General features: G+C 48.0%; 1 protein-coding gene across 7 annotated transcripts in view; it reads left to right on the top strand.

Moving 5' to 3' along the window:
* The first annotated feature begins 6039 nt into the window (after positions 1–6039).
* Positions 6040–16956, top strand: part of TRPM8 (transient receptor potential cation channel subfamily M member 8) — a 72842-nt gene continuing 61925 nt past the window's right edge. For all 7 annotated transcript variants that reach the window (XR_008450515.1, XM_054070548.1, XM_054070549.1 and 4 more), the window contains exon 1: positions 6040–6218. Coding sequence is in view for 6 of the 7 variants with exons in the window: in XM_054070548.1 (XP_053926523.1) it covers positions 6040–6218 (179 nt within the window). In the remaining variant the exon portion in view is untranslated. The remainder of the gene's footprint in view (positions 6219–16956) is intronic.

Here is a 16956-nt window from a genome sequence, read left to right on the forward strand (position 1 = left end):
CTTGGAGGGTGTATCCTAAGCAGCTGGAAGGCTGCACCATCAATAAATCATGGGAAGCAGGGATATTTCAGTCTTGGAAGTGTGAGAAGAGAGACCCTGCTGCCAGCTAGATAAGCTGAGCTGTTTGGCCGGAGTGGTGTGCATCTGGTGACACATCTAGCAATCTGTTGAGCATGTCCTCCAAAAGGCTAAGAATGAAATAGAAGATTAGAAAGAGATCCAAGTGGTTTCTCATACGGATTTGTTGGTTTTCATTTGGTGTTCCTGGCATTTACAAAGAGCAATATTATTGTATTTCCAAGGAAGGCAGAGGGTAAATGAAGCCTATCTGGGAGACTCAACTCCAGTGTTATATTGCAAGAGGTTGTAGGAGGCAGTTCAGGTGGAGAGACAGAAGTTGGTTCTGTTTCAGAACCAGTTAAACAGCCTTGACTCGGGACTTGTAATCTAGAAGGTAAGCATCTTTCTAGGAGGGAATTACTGCCTGGGTCAGAAAGCTTAGACTTATCTCAGTGGAGAAGAGAGCATCTTAAGAACTTTCTGAAGTGGCTTCTGGCAATGCTTCCTTGGCAGGTTCTTAATTCAGGCAGCAGGCATCCGGGCAGAGGTGATGACGACTCGCTCCTCCTCAAGGCAGACCTGTTACTGTACCAAAAGCATTGAGAAGACTGGCTGGAATACAGGGACTTGAAGGAAAAGGTAATGGCAACTGTGCGAACAAGGCAAGAATAAGAACAGACTGATCCGCGTGAGGAATTCAGGCCTCCTTGGTGGCTGCTGGCCACTGGGGTGGGATGGTGTGTGAGCAAACAGCTGCCCAGAGCATGTTGGGCTCTGTTACTGCTTCAGAGCAGGGACAAGTGTGGATGATGTGACCCACTAACAGAGATGGCAGTGTTGATCATCTCTGAGCCTAAAAGCCTTCCTTTTTAGACAGAAAGAGCATCTTCTGCTGAGGGTGTTCTCTGCTTCTTAACTTTGGTATGGTCAGTGGTGTAGGATGATCCCAGGAGCGTAGGTAGATGTAGGTGCTTTTAGGCTGAGTCTAAGCAAATTCCAAGGAGGATGCCAGTGACTTGCTAGGTAGTAGAAAATGAAGGTGGAAATCAAAGAGCAGAACTGAGGGACCTGGACTTCCGAGATGCCATTGCAGTGTGCTCAGTCTTGCCCTATGAAAAATTCTCTGGAAGGATGGCAGTACGGTAGAGATTCGAAATTCCCATTGCCACAGATGTACAGCTAGCACCAAATCTGAGCTTAAAACCATCTTTTTTTCGCAAGCCCCATTCTGTCTTGGGATGTGTTAAAACAGGAGGCCTCAACTCTTGGTTTCCGAAGTAGACATCAGAACATAAGATGCAAATATAAAGTCTTAGAGATGTTGAGCTGTTTCTGTGATGAAGCATTGCAGGAAACACCAGGCTGCTCTCTCCCTGGAGTGGCAGTTCGCCTTAAAGCTGCAGTTGTCTATCGTTGTTCTGTCCTCACTCAAGGACAGAATCTGTATTTGTACAGATCTGTAGTTTGTTCCTGTACTCTACAAAAATAGACTCGGTGCCTCCACTCTTAGGTATGACGAGTCTGCTGACAGCAGTGTTGTCAGCTGGTTTGTAGTTAGGCTTTGTTAAAGGGAGGTGCTAATACCCTTTGATTCATCTGTTTGCCCCCAGTGAGATGCTTAAACCAGCGGGCTCCAGAGCTCTGCACTGGATTTGTTTGTAAATGTAGACACTTAATGGTGAAAAAAGGTATGCCATGGCTTCAGAGCCTGAGGAGGAGTATCTGAACCTGTGCCCTCAGCGCTTTCAAGCTGTAATTAAGAGTTCAGGCATGTTTGGCTGAGGAAGCTGGCTTGGCAGGGGAGGGGGGATTGTTTTCTCTGTAATGGAAAAGATCGAGTCCTAATTACCCAGTTGAACATTTGGTGTCACGCATGCTGAGTGACTGAGTGCAGTGGCTGAAGATGTAATTTGGCTTTAGGGGATCATTGTTTTGTAATTGCTTGGCCAGCGATGTACCTGATCTTGTCACGTTTTGCTGCAGGGAAACATTCAAGTCCTGAAGATCTTGATGTCTTTTTCTGCAGTGTGGGAAGGAAATGAGAAGCAAAACTGCTTGTTTCAAGCCCTCCTGGGCTGTGCTTGCTGCTGCGGTATCCTGGTGCCATCCCAGCAACGGCTTAGGTGACTGAGTAACATCTGTCACACGCTGTTTGTTTTTCCATCCTCTTCCCAGGGATGAGTGCTGTGCAGTGGCCCCGCTTCAAATGCAAATGCCTTTACATCTTAAAGACAAGAGATTCGCAGAAACGAGTGTTCATCCGTAGACAAAGCTGTGCTTAATATGTCCATCCCAATCCTGAACGGTCATATTTGGAGGAGGAGAGGTTTGAGGCTACGTTACTCGAATGATTTAATTATACTTAGGTTTGGTTTAATGCAGAGAAGAATGCAGCTGGCTGGAGAAGAAGGATGTATAGCTGGGTTTATAATTAGAGCTGTTAAATGATTTGGGGGTGGCTGAAGGAATCAGCCGCTGGGTCCCCATCCTTGGAGGGGTTTAACAGACGGGTAGACGAGGTGCTCAGGGACATGGTTTAGGGGCAGGTAAGAATGGTTCGACTTGATGATCCGGAAGATCTTTTCCAAACTGGTGGTTTTATGTTACTATGATTCTATGATATTGAAGTGGGCTGTATTTCCCTCTAGTGATTGAAATCCTTTTGTTGCATGTCAGATGTACTCTGAGCTTTACGCTGCATCTGTTTTAGCCATCCCCTGGCACATCCCCTCTTGCTTCACAACCATTCCATTAGCGGGATAGGAAGATAGCAAGGCAAATCCCTGCGAGGCTGGCAGGCAGCCTGACAGCTGACCCGAGCCAGGAGGAGCGCTGCCCTGGGGAGATAATCGGCCTGTTGCACCAGCGTGGCTGTCGGGCAAGATGGATCATGGGCAGCTAGGGAGTGCAGCAGTTCATCCTGGGAGATGGTCCCAGGAAAGCATAGCCTCATCTGCGCTCCCTTCTGGAGCATTCCCTGGGAAAGAGAGCTTGAAGAAGCTTCCCTAAAGCATTCCCTGGGAAGAGAGTTTGAAGAAGCAGTCCTGAGCTTTTGGTCCTATCACCATTTGAACTATGTGTGGAGGTGGTGGCCGCAGGGACCAGGGTTTCTTGGATGGAAGTGATGCTTTGGTCCAACTTGGGCTTTGCAAATACGAGGGTTTAATTTTGAGAGGGTCTGAGGCAATTCGTCTCTACTAAATTGCAGCTTAAACCCAACAAAAACCAGAAGAACGCTAAAGTTGAAAGACTTGTATCAGTGAGTAGCGAGGGCACAGAGTGTGCCAGGAGGACCCCAGCAAGGCAGTACGTCCCTCCCTGTGGCTGTGGTCCTGCAGCATCTGAATGTGACGTGGTGCTACCTGCTCAAAGAGGATCCATTGAGAGCCTCAGACAAGGTGAGAGGGTGAACTGGGTGAAGCAGGAGGAGACTGGGTCAGAGACAAGGCTGGAGACAAAGAGACAGTGTGGGTCCAAGAGGTTCGTCCTGGAGATCTGCTGGAGACCAGCATGTGCTTTCACTGTAGCTCCGGTTAGGACCGCGTGCTCTGGGTTGAGTGGAGGTCCTGGCCTGTGGGTGAGGGTCCCAGGTGGGACTGCTCAGGGTAGTCCAGGACTGACACTGAATTAAATGCTCATCCTTTTGGGGTTGAAGGAGCTCCACCAAATGTGGAAGGTGGCTATTACTGGAATGTGTTGCAGTGCTGATTCTTTAGGAACAGGCTGACTGCCAAAGGTGCAGCACAGGAGCTCTGATGTGTAGAGGAATCCTTACTGCAGCTGTGTTGGTCATGAAAAAAACAGAGCTCAAGGTACTTCATGGTGTTTTTATTTTCGATTTTCTTTCTGGGCTGGAATTTTTTCAGTGCCTGTGGTACCAATGTTGATTTGGAAAGCTCAGGGATTGGGATATAAAAGTAATGGCAATTCTAGACTAACTTCGCACTTTGCTTTTTAGATGAAGGATTTAAAAGGAAGGTAATGATGTCTTGCTCTGCTGGGTCTGGATGGGATGGAGTTACGGTTCTCTGCAGCAGCCTGTCCCATGCTGTGGTTTGGGTTTGTGACTAAGGTGGTGTCGATAAGATGGCAGCATTTTGGCTGTTGCTGAGCCTTGCTGCCACGCTGTGGAAGATGTTTTTTTCTCCCCTCATTGTGTCTCTGCCACTGGGTAGACTGGTGGTGGGTGAGAAGTTTGGAGGAGAGACAGCCGGAGGACAGCTTGCTTGAACCAATCCAAGGAATGTCCTGTAGTGAGGTAGTGCTGAGCAATAAAAGCTAAAGGAAAGTTGGAGGAAAGGGGGTTGTTCATGGTTATGGCATTTGCCTTTCCAAGTAAGTTGTGTGCCGAGGCTCTGTTAAGCAAGAAGCAGCTAAACACTTGACTGCTGCTGGGGAGTAGAGAATAAATGCCTTATTTTCCTTTCCTTAGACATGTGATGTTTGCTTCACCTCCTAAAGTCTTTATCTCTGTCCATGAGCTGTCACAGGCTGGTGGAGGTTGGAAAGGACCTTTGGAGGTCCTCCTGTCCAGCTGCCCTGGGTTCCTCTGGTGAGCTCTGGGTTGGAGCTGCTGCTCTGGCTGCTGTGCTAGGCCAGGAGAGCAGGGTTTGTCCCAAAATAGCTGTGCTCATTAGACTGCTGCCAGCCTTCCTTCAGTTCTTGGAAGATCTGTTTCGTTGGTAAAACAAATGAAGCTGGAAGCATTTGAGCAGTTTTCTCTTGGTGTTTGTTTTTATTCCACCAATAAAACTTGCTGTAATGAGAAGCAGCATGAAACCTTGCTTCAAAAAAACCTGTGCAGTTCTGTATTGCTTTCTTGATTCCAGAGAAAAACAGAGCCAGAACTACCTGCTGTACATTCCTTCAGCTGTTTTTACTTGTGCTAATAAACACCTACCAGAGTCTGACCTCGGATGCAAGCTAAATTCCTCAGCGCAAATGTTTGCTGTAAACAATGTACTTGTTATCAGCAAAGTTAAAAAGACGTGCTTGATACTGAAGGGAATGAACCTTTGCCAAAAGATAAACACACAGCAGTAGCTGCTTCCCATTCCCAGACTAAAAAATCTCACTGCTGCATGAAAACCTCCACTATCTTGACTGGTACATGTGAATTATTTGATGTGGTGTGTGTATAGGGTTTGTGTGCGTGTTTCTGAATTTTTGGTGTCATCACCATCCTGCTTTTTGCTTTTTTTAGGCTTGGTTTGATGTGCTGTCCTTGGCAACCCAGAGCATCCTGCAGAATTCAAAATCCTTGGCTAAATGCAGCTCTGCAAGTGGACTGTTTACAATCCCAAGTGAAAGCTTCAGTTTAGTTTTTCTAACAATAAAAATCAAGTGGGAATGGGAAAGAGTGGACAAAAGTGGAAAGTGGTAGAAAGGCTTCCCATAAAAGAGAATTGATTACTAAAGAGGTTTAGGGAGGAGAGCAAGGAGAGGGATGACTTGAGAGAAGTGGTGTGAGGAAGGGAGTACTGGAATGGCATTGCCACCTCCGAGGGAAGAGCAGCCCCAGGACCGGGATGTTGAACCTGTTTGTTATTTCTTTTGTTTGGAGAAGCAAGTCCATGCGGTTGGTTGGACCAGTATTAGACAGTGGAGAGAAGGGATATGGACAGGGAGACCTTCATGGGGCAAAGGCATGGGATATCTGGCTGTAGCCCAGCTGATTATAAACAGGATCTCTGTCCTGTGTATTGAAACACAAATACTGCTCACCCAGACTCAAAACTGAAGGGTAGAACACAGCCTCTTACCATAGGAGGATATACTCATCTTTCACTGCGAAGAAATGCGTGAAATCATCTATTCATCAAAAATATAGGGAGAAAATATACTTTCATTAGTGTTTTGCTGAATTTGATATCAGTTGGTTCTTGCTTCATAAACTGTGGGCAGGAGGGGGGGGTTGGGGGTGTTGCAACTTCATGTGCTTAACCAGCTGTTTGGTCTTTTCTTGATACAGTGTTGGAAATGAAACTGCACCTGGGTCCAGGCAATCCCAAGCACAAATCCAGGCTGGGCAGAGGATGGATTGAGAGCAGCCCTGAATGTCTTGGTGGACGAGAAGCTCAGCGTGAGCTGGCAAAGTGCTCACAGCCTAGAAAGCCAACTGTATCCCGGGCTGCAACGAAAGCAGTGGGAGCAGCAGGGTGAGTGTTCTGTTCCTCTAATTGGCTCTTATGAGACCCCACCTGGAGTCCTGTGTTCAGTTCTGGGGCCCTCAGCACAGGAAGGACAGGGATCTGTTGGAGAGAGTCCAGAGGAGGCCACAAAGATGATCTGAGGGCTGGAACACCTCTGCTGTGAGGACAGGCTGTGAGATTTGATGTTGTTCAGCCTGGAGAAGAGAAGGCTCCAGGGAGACCTTAGAGCAGCTTCCAGTGCTGAAAGGGGCTCCAGGAAAGCTGGGGAGGGGCTCGTTATCAGGGAGTGCAAGGGTAGGACGAGGGGGAATGGTTTTAAGGTGAAAGAGGGGCATTGAGATGAGATGTTAGGAAGAAATGTTTGGCTGTGAGGGTGGGGAGGCCCTGGCTCAGGTTTCCCAGGGAAGCTGTGGCTGCCTGATCCTTGGAAGTGTTCAAGGCCAGGTTGGATGTGAGGCTTTAAGCAACCTGATCCAGTGGGAGGTGTCCCTGCCCATGCCAGGGAGGTTGGAACTGGATGGGCTTTGAGGTTCCTTCCTACATAAGCCGTTCTAAGATTTGATGCTATGTATAAGACTTGAAGTGTAATTTGAGTTAAGATTACTGAAGGTGCCTCACAGCTGAACAGAGAAGCAGTTTGCTAATTATTTTAGGGCTTCCTCAGAGCAGAAACAGAAGATTGTTTGCACCGGCAGTGTGTGGTGTTCTGTGTCTCGCTTCCTAATGTCTGGTTCCGTTTTTTTTCGCTTGCATGAAAAAGCAGCTTAGCAAATTAGAAGCACTCAGTAGGCATTATGTTGCTCTTAATTATGCAAGAGCACAGACACTATTCACAACAGTAATAGGGAAACTACCAAAGCAAATGCTGCAGACTGAAATACCAAATTACAGTCTCAGCTCTTGAATGTAACTAAATTTGCGAGTTGATGCTGTGAGCGTGGGGTCCATGCTTCCCAGAATAGTCCCCTAGCTTTGTCTAGTGAGTGCAGTCCTAGGAAGAAAACTGTTTGCAAGTGGGTTGATACGCAAGCTAGAAAGCAGGGGTCTGCTTTCATGCATCGGTCTGCATGGTAACTTGGGAGCAGCTGAGGGAATTTGGGTTGTTCAGCCTGGGAGGAGGTTGAGGGGGAGACCTCATTGCTCTCTGACCACCTGAGAGGACGTGGTAGTGAGGTGGGTGTTGGTCTCTTTCCCAATGACAGGTGATAGGAGGACAGGAGGTGGTCTCAAGTTGCACCGGGTGAGATTCAGATATGATATTACATAAGTTTTCTCTGTTGCGAGAGTGGGGAAGCATTTGGCATGGGCTGCCCAGGCAAGTGGTGGAGTCCCCACCCTTGAAAATGCTCAAAAACTGTGTAGATGTGTTACTTTGTGACATAGTTTAGAAATCATGGTGGCATTGGGCTGAGGATTGGCGTGGATGAGCTAGGAGGTCTTTTCTAATCTTAATCTTTCTATAATTCTATTTCTGTTGACCCCTAAGGAGAGGGATTATTTGACTTCTGGCATGCAGTTAGACAGTTGTACAGTTTTCCCTGTACAGTCGTGGCACTGGTCAATTTTCTCACTCACTGATGTAGGCTCTGTTTCATTTTGTCACTGAAGTCACTGAAGTCCACAGCAGAGAATTGCCTGGATCAAGTCCTGGAGTAAATTGATTTTCACTACAGCAGTGCCTGCCAGGACTCCTTTACATGAGGGCTCTGCAGGGGAAGGCACTTTCTGCTTTATCCGTCTGTGATAAGACTCCAAGTATGAATGAAACACGACCTGATTTGCTGGAAACGTCTCATGGCAAGCGGATGGGAGAACGCGTGTTAGAATGGAGGCGCCCATGTCTCTGGCGTGCACCTAGGCACCAGGACCATGGCTCCTTGAAGGGAAAGCATGAAGCAGCTTGTCCTCACTTGAGGTCAGTAACTCTGATAATCCCAAGTGCCCGGAGAGCTTCTCAGTAGGTACCGGGGCAGAGGTGTTATTACAGACCCCTGTGAGCTTCGGATGCAGTGGATCTTATCTTCTAGGTAAAACGAAGCTGGTGTGAGGTGGTGCTGAAAAATGAGATTTATCTTGAATCCAAGTTAAAAGGCAGGTGTAGCTCGTTCACATTTGTGTCAACACACATACATGGGTTATCTATGGAAAAATAATGAAAAGGAAAGAATGCAATAGCGCAAGCTGGCAAGGATGTCTGATTTTAGTGTCCATTTTCTCCTTAGAATTCCAGGAGATGTTTGCAGGTTTATCCTGGGCTGCTGTTGGGGCACCTGTGTGCAGGCTCTTATAGTTGAGATGAGGTTTTCTTCTGCGTTCAGTCGTGAATGGCACACATTTCATATGCAATCACAAGCTCGGCTAATTGGGGCTCTGGGTTGTGCGAGGCTTCCTTTGGCAGAGAAGAGCCCTGAGCCCGGATACATGGGAGGATTCTCTCTGTGGAGAGAGAGCCTCCTTTCCAGAACTGGAAACGCTATATTGCTGAAGTACGGCCCATCTTTGGGGCTGAGCTGCCTGAAGCGTCTTAGAAGGTAACTCTACACGTGTTTAACGTCTCCTGTGCTGGCCGGGAAATGCTGCTTCAGCGAGACCCAGTTCCATGGTGTCTCAGGATGGCGTGGTGAAAGTGGCTTTGCCTTGGACATGGAACAGGATAAACAGACCCTGTGTGATTGAAGAAGCCCCCTAGCACTCAGAAGTGCTTGGTTTTAGATTCCAAGGAAGGGCCCTAAACAGAAAGGTGGCATTATTATTAAGCCTCTTTCCATGTATATTTTTCCCTGCTTAGTTACTGCTATCACTGCTCAGCGTGCATGGAAATCCATCACAATCATGGAATGGTTTGGGTTGGAAGGGACATTAAAGCCCATCCATTTCCAACCCCCCTGCCGTGGGCAGGGACACTTCTCACTGGATCAGGCTGTTCTAAGTCCCATCCAACCTGGTCTGGAACATCTCAAATTCCCTCCTAGTAAAGAAGTGCTGATGGGAGGCCGTTGTCAAACTGCTTTTTGTGTTTTGGTAAAGCATCTCTATAGGGACATGTGTTTGACTCTCTCAGAAAGGACTGTTTTGAAAGCCTCATATATCACCGTAAGGCCCAGTATTTCAAGAAGCGCTTTTGTGGGGTAAATTAGGAGAATCGGAGGGACTGAATTATAGCTCGACAGGGACACAGTTTTTATTGCTCAAGCCGCAACTGCTTATGGGACAAATCTGAACATTGCTTCAGCCTGGGTTTCCTACAGAGAAAAAACCCAGTGCTTTTTTGGCAGCCATGTGTCTGTGTTGCTTTTTTCCCCCACTTGGAGAACGAGTTTGTCATCGGCACTCCTAGTTCAGCAGCTCTTCAGGAAGACCACATAGTGTTAAGAAACATGATTCTCCCATGCCCTGTAAATGTGTGAGCTGCCAGTATTGAGGAGGGGAAGCAAGTTGTGAAATCTTATCTGACCCACTGGGCAGGCTTCCCAAAACCTCTCTGGAACAGCTTCTGAGTTGAGAGAGACTTCCCGCAGTTGCTGTGAGTTGCTTTGTTTTTTCTTTGGTGGGTGACAGACTTAGGAGGGAGGAGGTGAAGTGACTCTAAGGTTTTTGTGGCTGCTGATGGAGATAGAGTTGGGTTATCTGTCCTGCAACCTGCACCAGGGGAGGGTCAGAGTGGATATTGGGAAGAAATTTCCACCTGGGCCCTGGCAGAGGCTGCCCAGGGAGGGAGGGGGTGGAGTCCCCATCCTTGTAGGTGTTTAGAAGACAAGTAGACGAGGTGCTCAGGGACATGGTTTAGTGGCAGACAGGAACGGTTGGACTCGATGATCCAAGAGGTCTTTTCCAACCTGGTGTTTCTATGCTTCTATGAAATGAAAGCTTTCTGAACTGATGTCTTCTGCAGTTTGAGTGGAGCCCCTTTGTCAGAGCTGTGGACTTTTTAATGTGAATAAGCTGCTTGGTGTTTGTCTCCTTCTCTTCTACCATGCGCGCCTTCGTCAGCTCCCCTGGGAGCACCTATAGGCTCAGCATACGGCTCGGAAATATGGCCGTGTCACCGTGAGACCTGAGGTAGTGCAGCAGGACGAGCGATTGCCTGGCACCGAACACGGATGCCCTCAATTGGAGGTGCTCACTTTAATTGGCTTCATATGAAGTTCTCTGCAGCCACAGAGATGGTTTTTCTGCTGACATAACGTCTGTGCGGTGTCATGCTTGTCAGCCGGTAGCTCCACTGCTGGTTCATGTATTTAAGCTCATGTTTTCATTTCTTAAAAAGCAAGTGTGGTGTGGCTTGATGTAGCTGCCTTTGCAGAAAACCCTGTTGCTTCGTTGTCTGTGACTGAGGAAATGGTTTCCCTGTTTTCCATAGGTAATTCCTGCTAGCATTTTTGCGGGCAGCCTGAAGTGAAGTTGGTCACTTGAGCCAGTGGTGCTGCCTACCCGCAGGATTTTATTTTCAGCTAGTTTAGGTACCCGTGCAAGTGCTAATTCAAGCAGATCCTGGCTGAGTTGCCTCTCATTCCTGTGGAGGACAGAATCCTAGACAGCTTGGTCAGATATGGCCCTGCTCTATCTGCCTCGTGGCGGACATCCCTGAAGCAAACTCTTTATGGCGTTAACTTTCTGCTTTCACCATTTATCTGCAACTTTTCAGCTTGAAAACGTGTTCTAATGGTGTTGGCCTTGGATGTCCTGTTGTAAAGTTCTGATACCTCTGTATAGATGACTATATGTTGTTTTCTATGAAAGTAATAGAAGAAACGTGAACCTCAGGTGGTGGTGGGTACACTGCTTTCTATTTTGGTGTAACTTACTGGCTCTTTTCCCTAGCTTACACAATTTGTTGGAGAGAATACTTTCACTACTAGGAAGGGATTGGCGCTACTCTTCCAGGACCGAGTGTGCTCAGGACCAGAATAGCTGTCATTAATATTGCAAATGCAATTTTTGCTCGAGGGTGGCAGCGTAAAAGGGTTTGCATTTACTGTTCTGGGAAGGAGAATGCCTCTATCTCAGCTGGGGAAGGATGTTTGCTGCCTCCAGGCGAGTTAGCACGTGTACCCAAACAGCTCCACCTTCAGCCAGATGAAATGTTGGATACATCAGAAATACAAGGTTTAGGGCTTCTGGGTTAAATTGAATTAAGCTTCAGGACTGCCAAACGGATGATCCTGCCTGACACACAGTACTATCTTTGGAGGTAAAATAATCCAGCGTAGTAACGAGTTTTTGTTACAATAAAAAGTGTAGGCATGTAGGAAGACCTAAACCTATGTAAAAGCATCAGGCTTTTGGAACTGTAACTATAGAGCGTTTAAATAACACTACCCATAAGAGTTCAGCTAGCAAATCCGTGGACCTCTTATTGCAGTAATTCATAAGGAAGCTATAATGCAAACCACATTTTTCCTATTTGAATGTGTTCCATCGCGTTGTGTTTAGATTATTTATTGAAATATTCATTGCCTGCTTCTCCATTCGGCTCGCAGAGCTGGCATATATCTAGTCAAGAGAGACTGAAATATGTATTCATTCCGGAGAGACTGAAATATGTATTCATTCTGCTCTTATTACCAAATAAGTTGTCTTTATTCTGCCTGTAAGGCATTGACCTGGTACTTACATGCTCCTACGCGCAGTGCAGACCGACCCAGCCAGTTTTCTTAGGGCACATAAAGAGCTGCACTGCAGCAGGAGCTCCAGCTGTTGGCACCCCCTCTTACGGGCTTTTATGGGGTCTCAGGGGAAATTTGGATTAACCGGGCTGCAGGGCTGGCGGTGTAGCTGGCATTGGTAGAACAGCATCCTGTCTTTGATAGGAGGTTGTAGTGAGGTGGGTGCTGGTCTCTTCGAAATTATAAGTGATAGGATGGAAGGAAATGGCCTCAAGTTGTGCCAGGGGAGGTTTAGACTGGATATTGGGAAATATTTCTTCACTGAAAGGGCTGTCAAGCACTGGGAGACGCTGCCCACGGAAGTGATGGAGTCACCATCCCTGAAGGGATTTAAAAGACGTGTAAATGTGCTTAGAGACATGGTTTAGCAGTGGACTTGGCAGTGTTGCATCAAGTGTTGGAATTAGTTATTTTCAAGGTCTCTTCCAACTGAAATGATGCTGTTAATCTGTGGCCTGTTTGTAGGTCCCCGGGAATGCAGGACCCCTGGGTAACTAGGTTTGTGGAGAGCCCCAGATGAAGGGATATGGCCCATCCAGGGGTGCAGATGGGAGCAGCAGGAGTTGGGGCTGTAGGCAGGCAAGGCTGCAGCGTGGGTGCAAGAGGCCACCTGAGAGACGGGGACAGAGGCAGGAGGAGAGCGGCCCATCTACCACGTAGCTTTGGCCGAGACACTGCTGAGCTGGAAAAGAGCTTCTGAACAGTGGACAGGACTGCAGGAAGCCCCGATGACCTGCACAGGACCATCAAGGCCTATTGGTACCATCAGGGTCCTGCTCATTAGTAGCACACTTATGTCTGGTTCTGCTCTGAGCCAACCTCTTTTTTGCCATGGTTGTCACTGATTTTTCCCTCTGCTGATGCTACCTGTTAATCTTGCTGCTCCCCACGCTTTTTAGAATGGGAAAAGTTTTCACAGGTAAACATTGGTTGGGCAATGGGGTACTGGTTTCTGGCATTCCACATTCAAGCAAGGTTCTTGGCATCACTTCGAAAACTGAGGACAAAGTATGACAAGCAGCCTTTTTTTCTGGTGCTTACATAAGTCAGCACCCTAACTTAATGAGACCTGAGCTTTCTGTGAGCTCAACAGTGTATTGACAGTAGACAGTCTTTTGAAGGCAAAGCTCATCAGAAGATGCTTTTAGCTGTTTATTTGCTAAGGCTGGGACTCTAAGCTGAAGGTCATGATTGCAGAAATAAATCCAGATCTACCAAGTGAATTTGGCATTTGTTAGCTGAGTCCTGGCCCAAGGTTGGCTTCCTTGGCTAACTTGTCATCTAATCCTTAGCCAATTGTCTATTGTAACTGGATGGGACAGCTAGAACACACAAAATGCAGAGTCGAGACAGAATTCCAGCCTGCCAATAGATCGCAGAAGCTACTCCTCAACCAGCAGCGGCTGGCTGTGCCTTCTGCCGGGCTTATTGTCCTGGCGACTTCTGATGCTCTCTGTGTGACGTACTGCACAGCTCGATGCCCTGAGACGAGACACCTTAAAAGCAACAATGAGCTTTCTCGGAGCTCAACTGGGCTCTGTGCTCATGAATAAAATATTTCCTGCCCTGTTTTATTTGTTTTGTGTGCCAAGATGAGTTGTGACAGAAGCAAAATCCAGGAGGCTGTTGTGTGGAATAAAAATAGGTTTTATTTCTATGGCTCTCAGATGTTTGGTGTCCATGCTGGACCGAAATGACACACCCCTTGTAGCAGAAAATGTGTTGCATGCAGTGCTGTGTGTTGCCTTATGACAGGCTGAGCAGTTCAAGTCAAGCTTCAGCCATTTCTAGTCTTCTGCGGATTGAGTTGGGGTTGAGTTTTCTGGGCTGGCTTTGCTGTCCTTCCTCTTGTTTGTGGCCACTGAGGTCCACTGTAAGAGGTCCCTGGGATGCTAGTGGAGCAGGGCTGAGAAGCTGTTCCCTGCTGAGGAGGGGAAAAAAAAACTTCAAGAAAATCCACTCCAGGTGGACTGGGTTAGGAAGCACCTGAACTGGATGTAAATGATGATGGTGATTGAGAACAACCCTGTGGAGAAGGACTTGGAGGTAGTGATGGACAAAAAGATGGACATGAGCCAATGATGTGTCCTCGCAGCCCAGGCGGCCAACCACATCCTGGGCTGCATCCAACGCAGCGAGAGCAGCAGGGCGAGGGAGGGGATTGGGACCTTCTGCTCTGCTCTGGTGAGACCTTACTTGGAGTCCTGTGTTCATCTCTGGAGCCCTCAGCACAGGAAAGACATAGATCTGTCAGAGCAAGTCCAGGGGAGACCATGAAGGTGATCAAGGGCTGGAGCACCTCCCATGTGAGGACAGGCTGAGAGAGTTGAGGTTGTTCAGCCTGGAGAAGAGGAGGCTGCGGGGAGACCTTAGAGCAGCTTCCAGCGCTGAAAGGGGCTCCAGGAAAGCTGAGGACAGACTTTTTAGCAAGGCCTGTTGTGACAGGACAAGGAGTAATTGCTTTAAATTAAGGAAGGGGATATTTAAACTGGATGTAAGGAAGAAATTCTTTTCAATGAGAGTGGTGAAACACTGACCCATGTTGCCCAGGGAGGCTCCACCCCTGGGAACATTCCAAGTCAGGTTGGATGAGGCTCTGCTTGAGTTAAAGATATCCCTGCTTCCTGCTAGGGAAGGGCACCAGATGATGTGAAAAGGCTCCTTCCAGCCTAAAGCCTGTGATTTTAGATAAACCCATGGGCCTTCATGGCCTGAACAAGAGTGCTGAGGGAGCTGGTTGATGCCACTGTAAGGCCACTCTTTTCTGTCTTTAGAAGATCACAATGACTGGGAGAGATACATGAGGACCGGAAGAGAGTAATCATTACTCCCATCTTCAGGAAGGTTCTGGGGAACTACAAGATGATCTGCTTCACCACGGTTATTGGGCAGGTGGGGGAAGTCATTCTGGAGAACATTTCTAGGCACGTGGAGGACAGGAAAGTGACTGGTAGGACTAATGTACCAGTCATTGATTATTGAGATGATGGAACACTGTTTCCTTAGCACGTTCTTCCCATGTTTTTTGTTGTCTGTGAACAATCTTCTAGAAGGGTTTGCTGCTATTGCTGCCCCGGGGAGCTTGGGGGGGCTGGAGAACTGGGCAGAGAGCGATCTTACGAGTTTAGTGAAGGGCAATGCCAAGTCCTGCCCCTGTGAAGGAATGATGTGATGCAGTGGTGCTTGCTGGGGATTGACTCCTTGCAGGGCAGCTTTGCAAAAAAGCGCTAGAAAGCAATGCTGATGTTGGAGCTGCAGGTGCCGCCGGCCTGACAGCGAGGGGGGGGGCTTAGATGGGGCAGAAGAGGGGCTCCTTCTCCTGTCTGGGACTGCAAAGCCCCATAAAACAGCTCCAGACCTCTGTGCTTTACACCCAACCTGGGGAGACACCGAGGAAGCCCCAGGGTGAAAGGATTGCTACAAAGGGACTTGGGGGACCTGAGAAAGGAATCGGTCACTGGGGGGTGGGTAAAACGGGGACTCTGAAGGGCAACAAAAGGAGTATGAATGACTGAGTGGAACAATTTTATCTCTCTGCAAGCCTTCTACGCACCCTGGATATTTGCCTTACTAAGCCATAACCCATAGCCCTGGAACGGAACTGGATGAAGCTATTGGTGGGGTAGCCGTTTCTTGCTGTTGGAGCAAGCCAGCAGCAGTGTGGGCTTGTCTCACCGATCTCTCCCAGTGCCCAGATCTCTGCAGCTGCGGACACCTGCGGGTAAGGTGGGAACCTCTTCCCAGAAGTCACAAGCTTCCAGCTTGTCCCGTTAGGACAGCCCAGTCTCCAGTCCTAGGCCTGGGCAAGGTTGTCCTCTTTCCCTGGAGCTCAGCTGTGCCAAGGCTATGTGTAGACATCCTCTCCAGATACTGTCCCCATTCCTCCACTCCTGTTTTTTTTCATGTCAAGTACAGCTTGGCTGAAAATCTAACTCGCAGTTCACTTACTGCTTAGCTGTTCTCATCTGCCTGTGGAACAGCAATTTGAATGTATATGTGCCTTGCGTTTAAAAACAAACCGACCAACCCCAAACCCTACAAACAAACATGTGAAGACATGAAACCAACGTCCAACCACCCAAATTCCCTTGGGGGGTTCTGTCGGAGCTTGCCATGTGTTCGGGAAAGTCAGTTTTACAAGTTCTAAGGGTTCATATGCGAGGAGTTCCACAGCCAGGCTTTCGCAGGGGAGATTGAGATGACATCTTGGGAAGAAATGTCTTCTGTGAGGGTGGGGAGGCCCTGGCCCAGGTTGCCCAGAGCAGTGGTGGCTGCCCCATCCCTGGAGGTGTCCAAGGCCAGGTTGGATGGGGCTTGGAGCCCCTGATCCAAAGTGAGTGGGAGGTGTCCCTGCCCATGGCAGGAGGGTGGAACTGGATGGGCTTTGAAGTCCCTTCCAACCCGTTTATGAGTCTATGATTCTTTGTCTGTACCATTACCACAGTGTCCGGGCCACGAACCTTTCAGAGAAGGGAAACAGAGCAGCGTATTGCCCTGCGTGGTGGTCATGGCTGTGGGTAGCATTTGTGGAGTATCCTTGTTCACAGTGTTTCCCCCAACTGGTTCTTCTTTTACTTGTGGGACATCTAGTGGCCAGAAGGAGATGGGATCTTGGAAGTCAAAACTGTATTTGGAAGAGTTAATTTTGTTTAAAAAAGGAGCACGGAAACCTTAGTTTTCTCTGGTTTATAAGGGTTGAAAGAGCTACATGGGTTTCAAATATTGATATTTGAAAACAGTTTTGGTTCTTGGTTACAAAAGCAGTTTGCATGGAAGTGGAATGGACAAACTGCAACTTGCTGTTCTTAGCTCTGCTCCTGTGAGAGAGAGCTTCCAGACTTGCTGAAAGTTTCACCTAACTGAGATTGTTCTCTGCTTCAGCGCTCTGTCGTTTATGACCCTCAGATGCTCCTGCCAGCAGCCGTTTATACCTCTTTCATTTATGATGTTTGTCTCTCGGATATAACTGAGTGTTGGCTATGGGGGCCTGAGAGCAGGTTTGGGGCTCCTCAGCAGCTGGAGTAGATGTCAGCGTGGCTGAAAGCATTGTGGGAATGTAGGTGTTGGGGGCAGGAAAA

This window comes from Cuculus canorus, chromosome 6, assembly GCF_017976375.1.
Source record: "Cuculus canorus isolate bCucCan1 chromosome 6, bCucCan1.pri, whole genome shotgun sequence".
Taxonomy (NCBI): domain Eukaryota; kingdom Metazoa; phylum Chordata; class Aves; order Cuculiformes; family Cuculidae; genus Cuculus; species Cuculus canorus.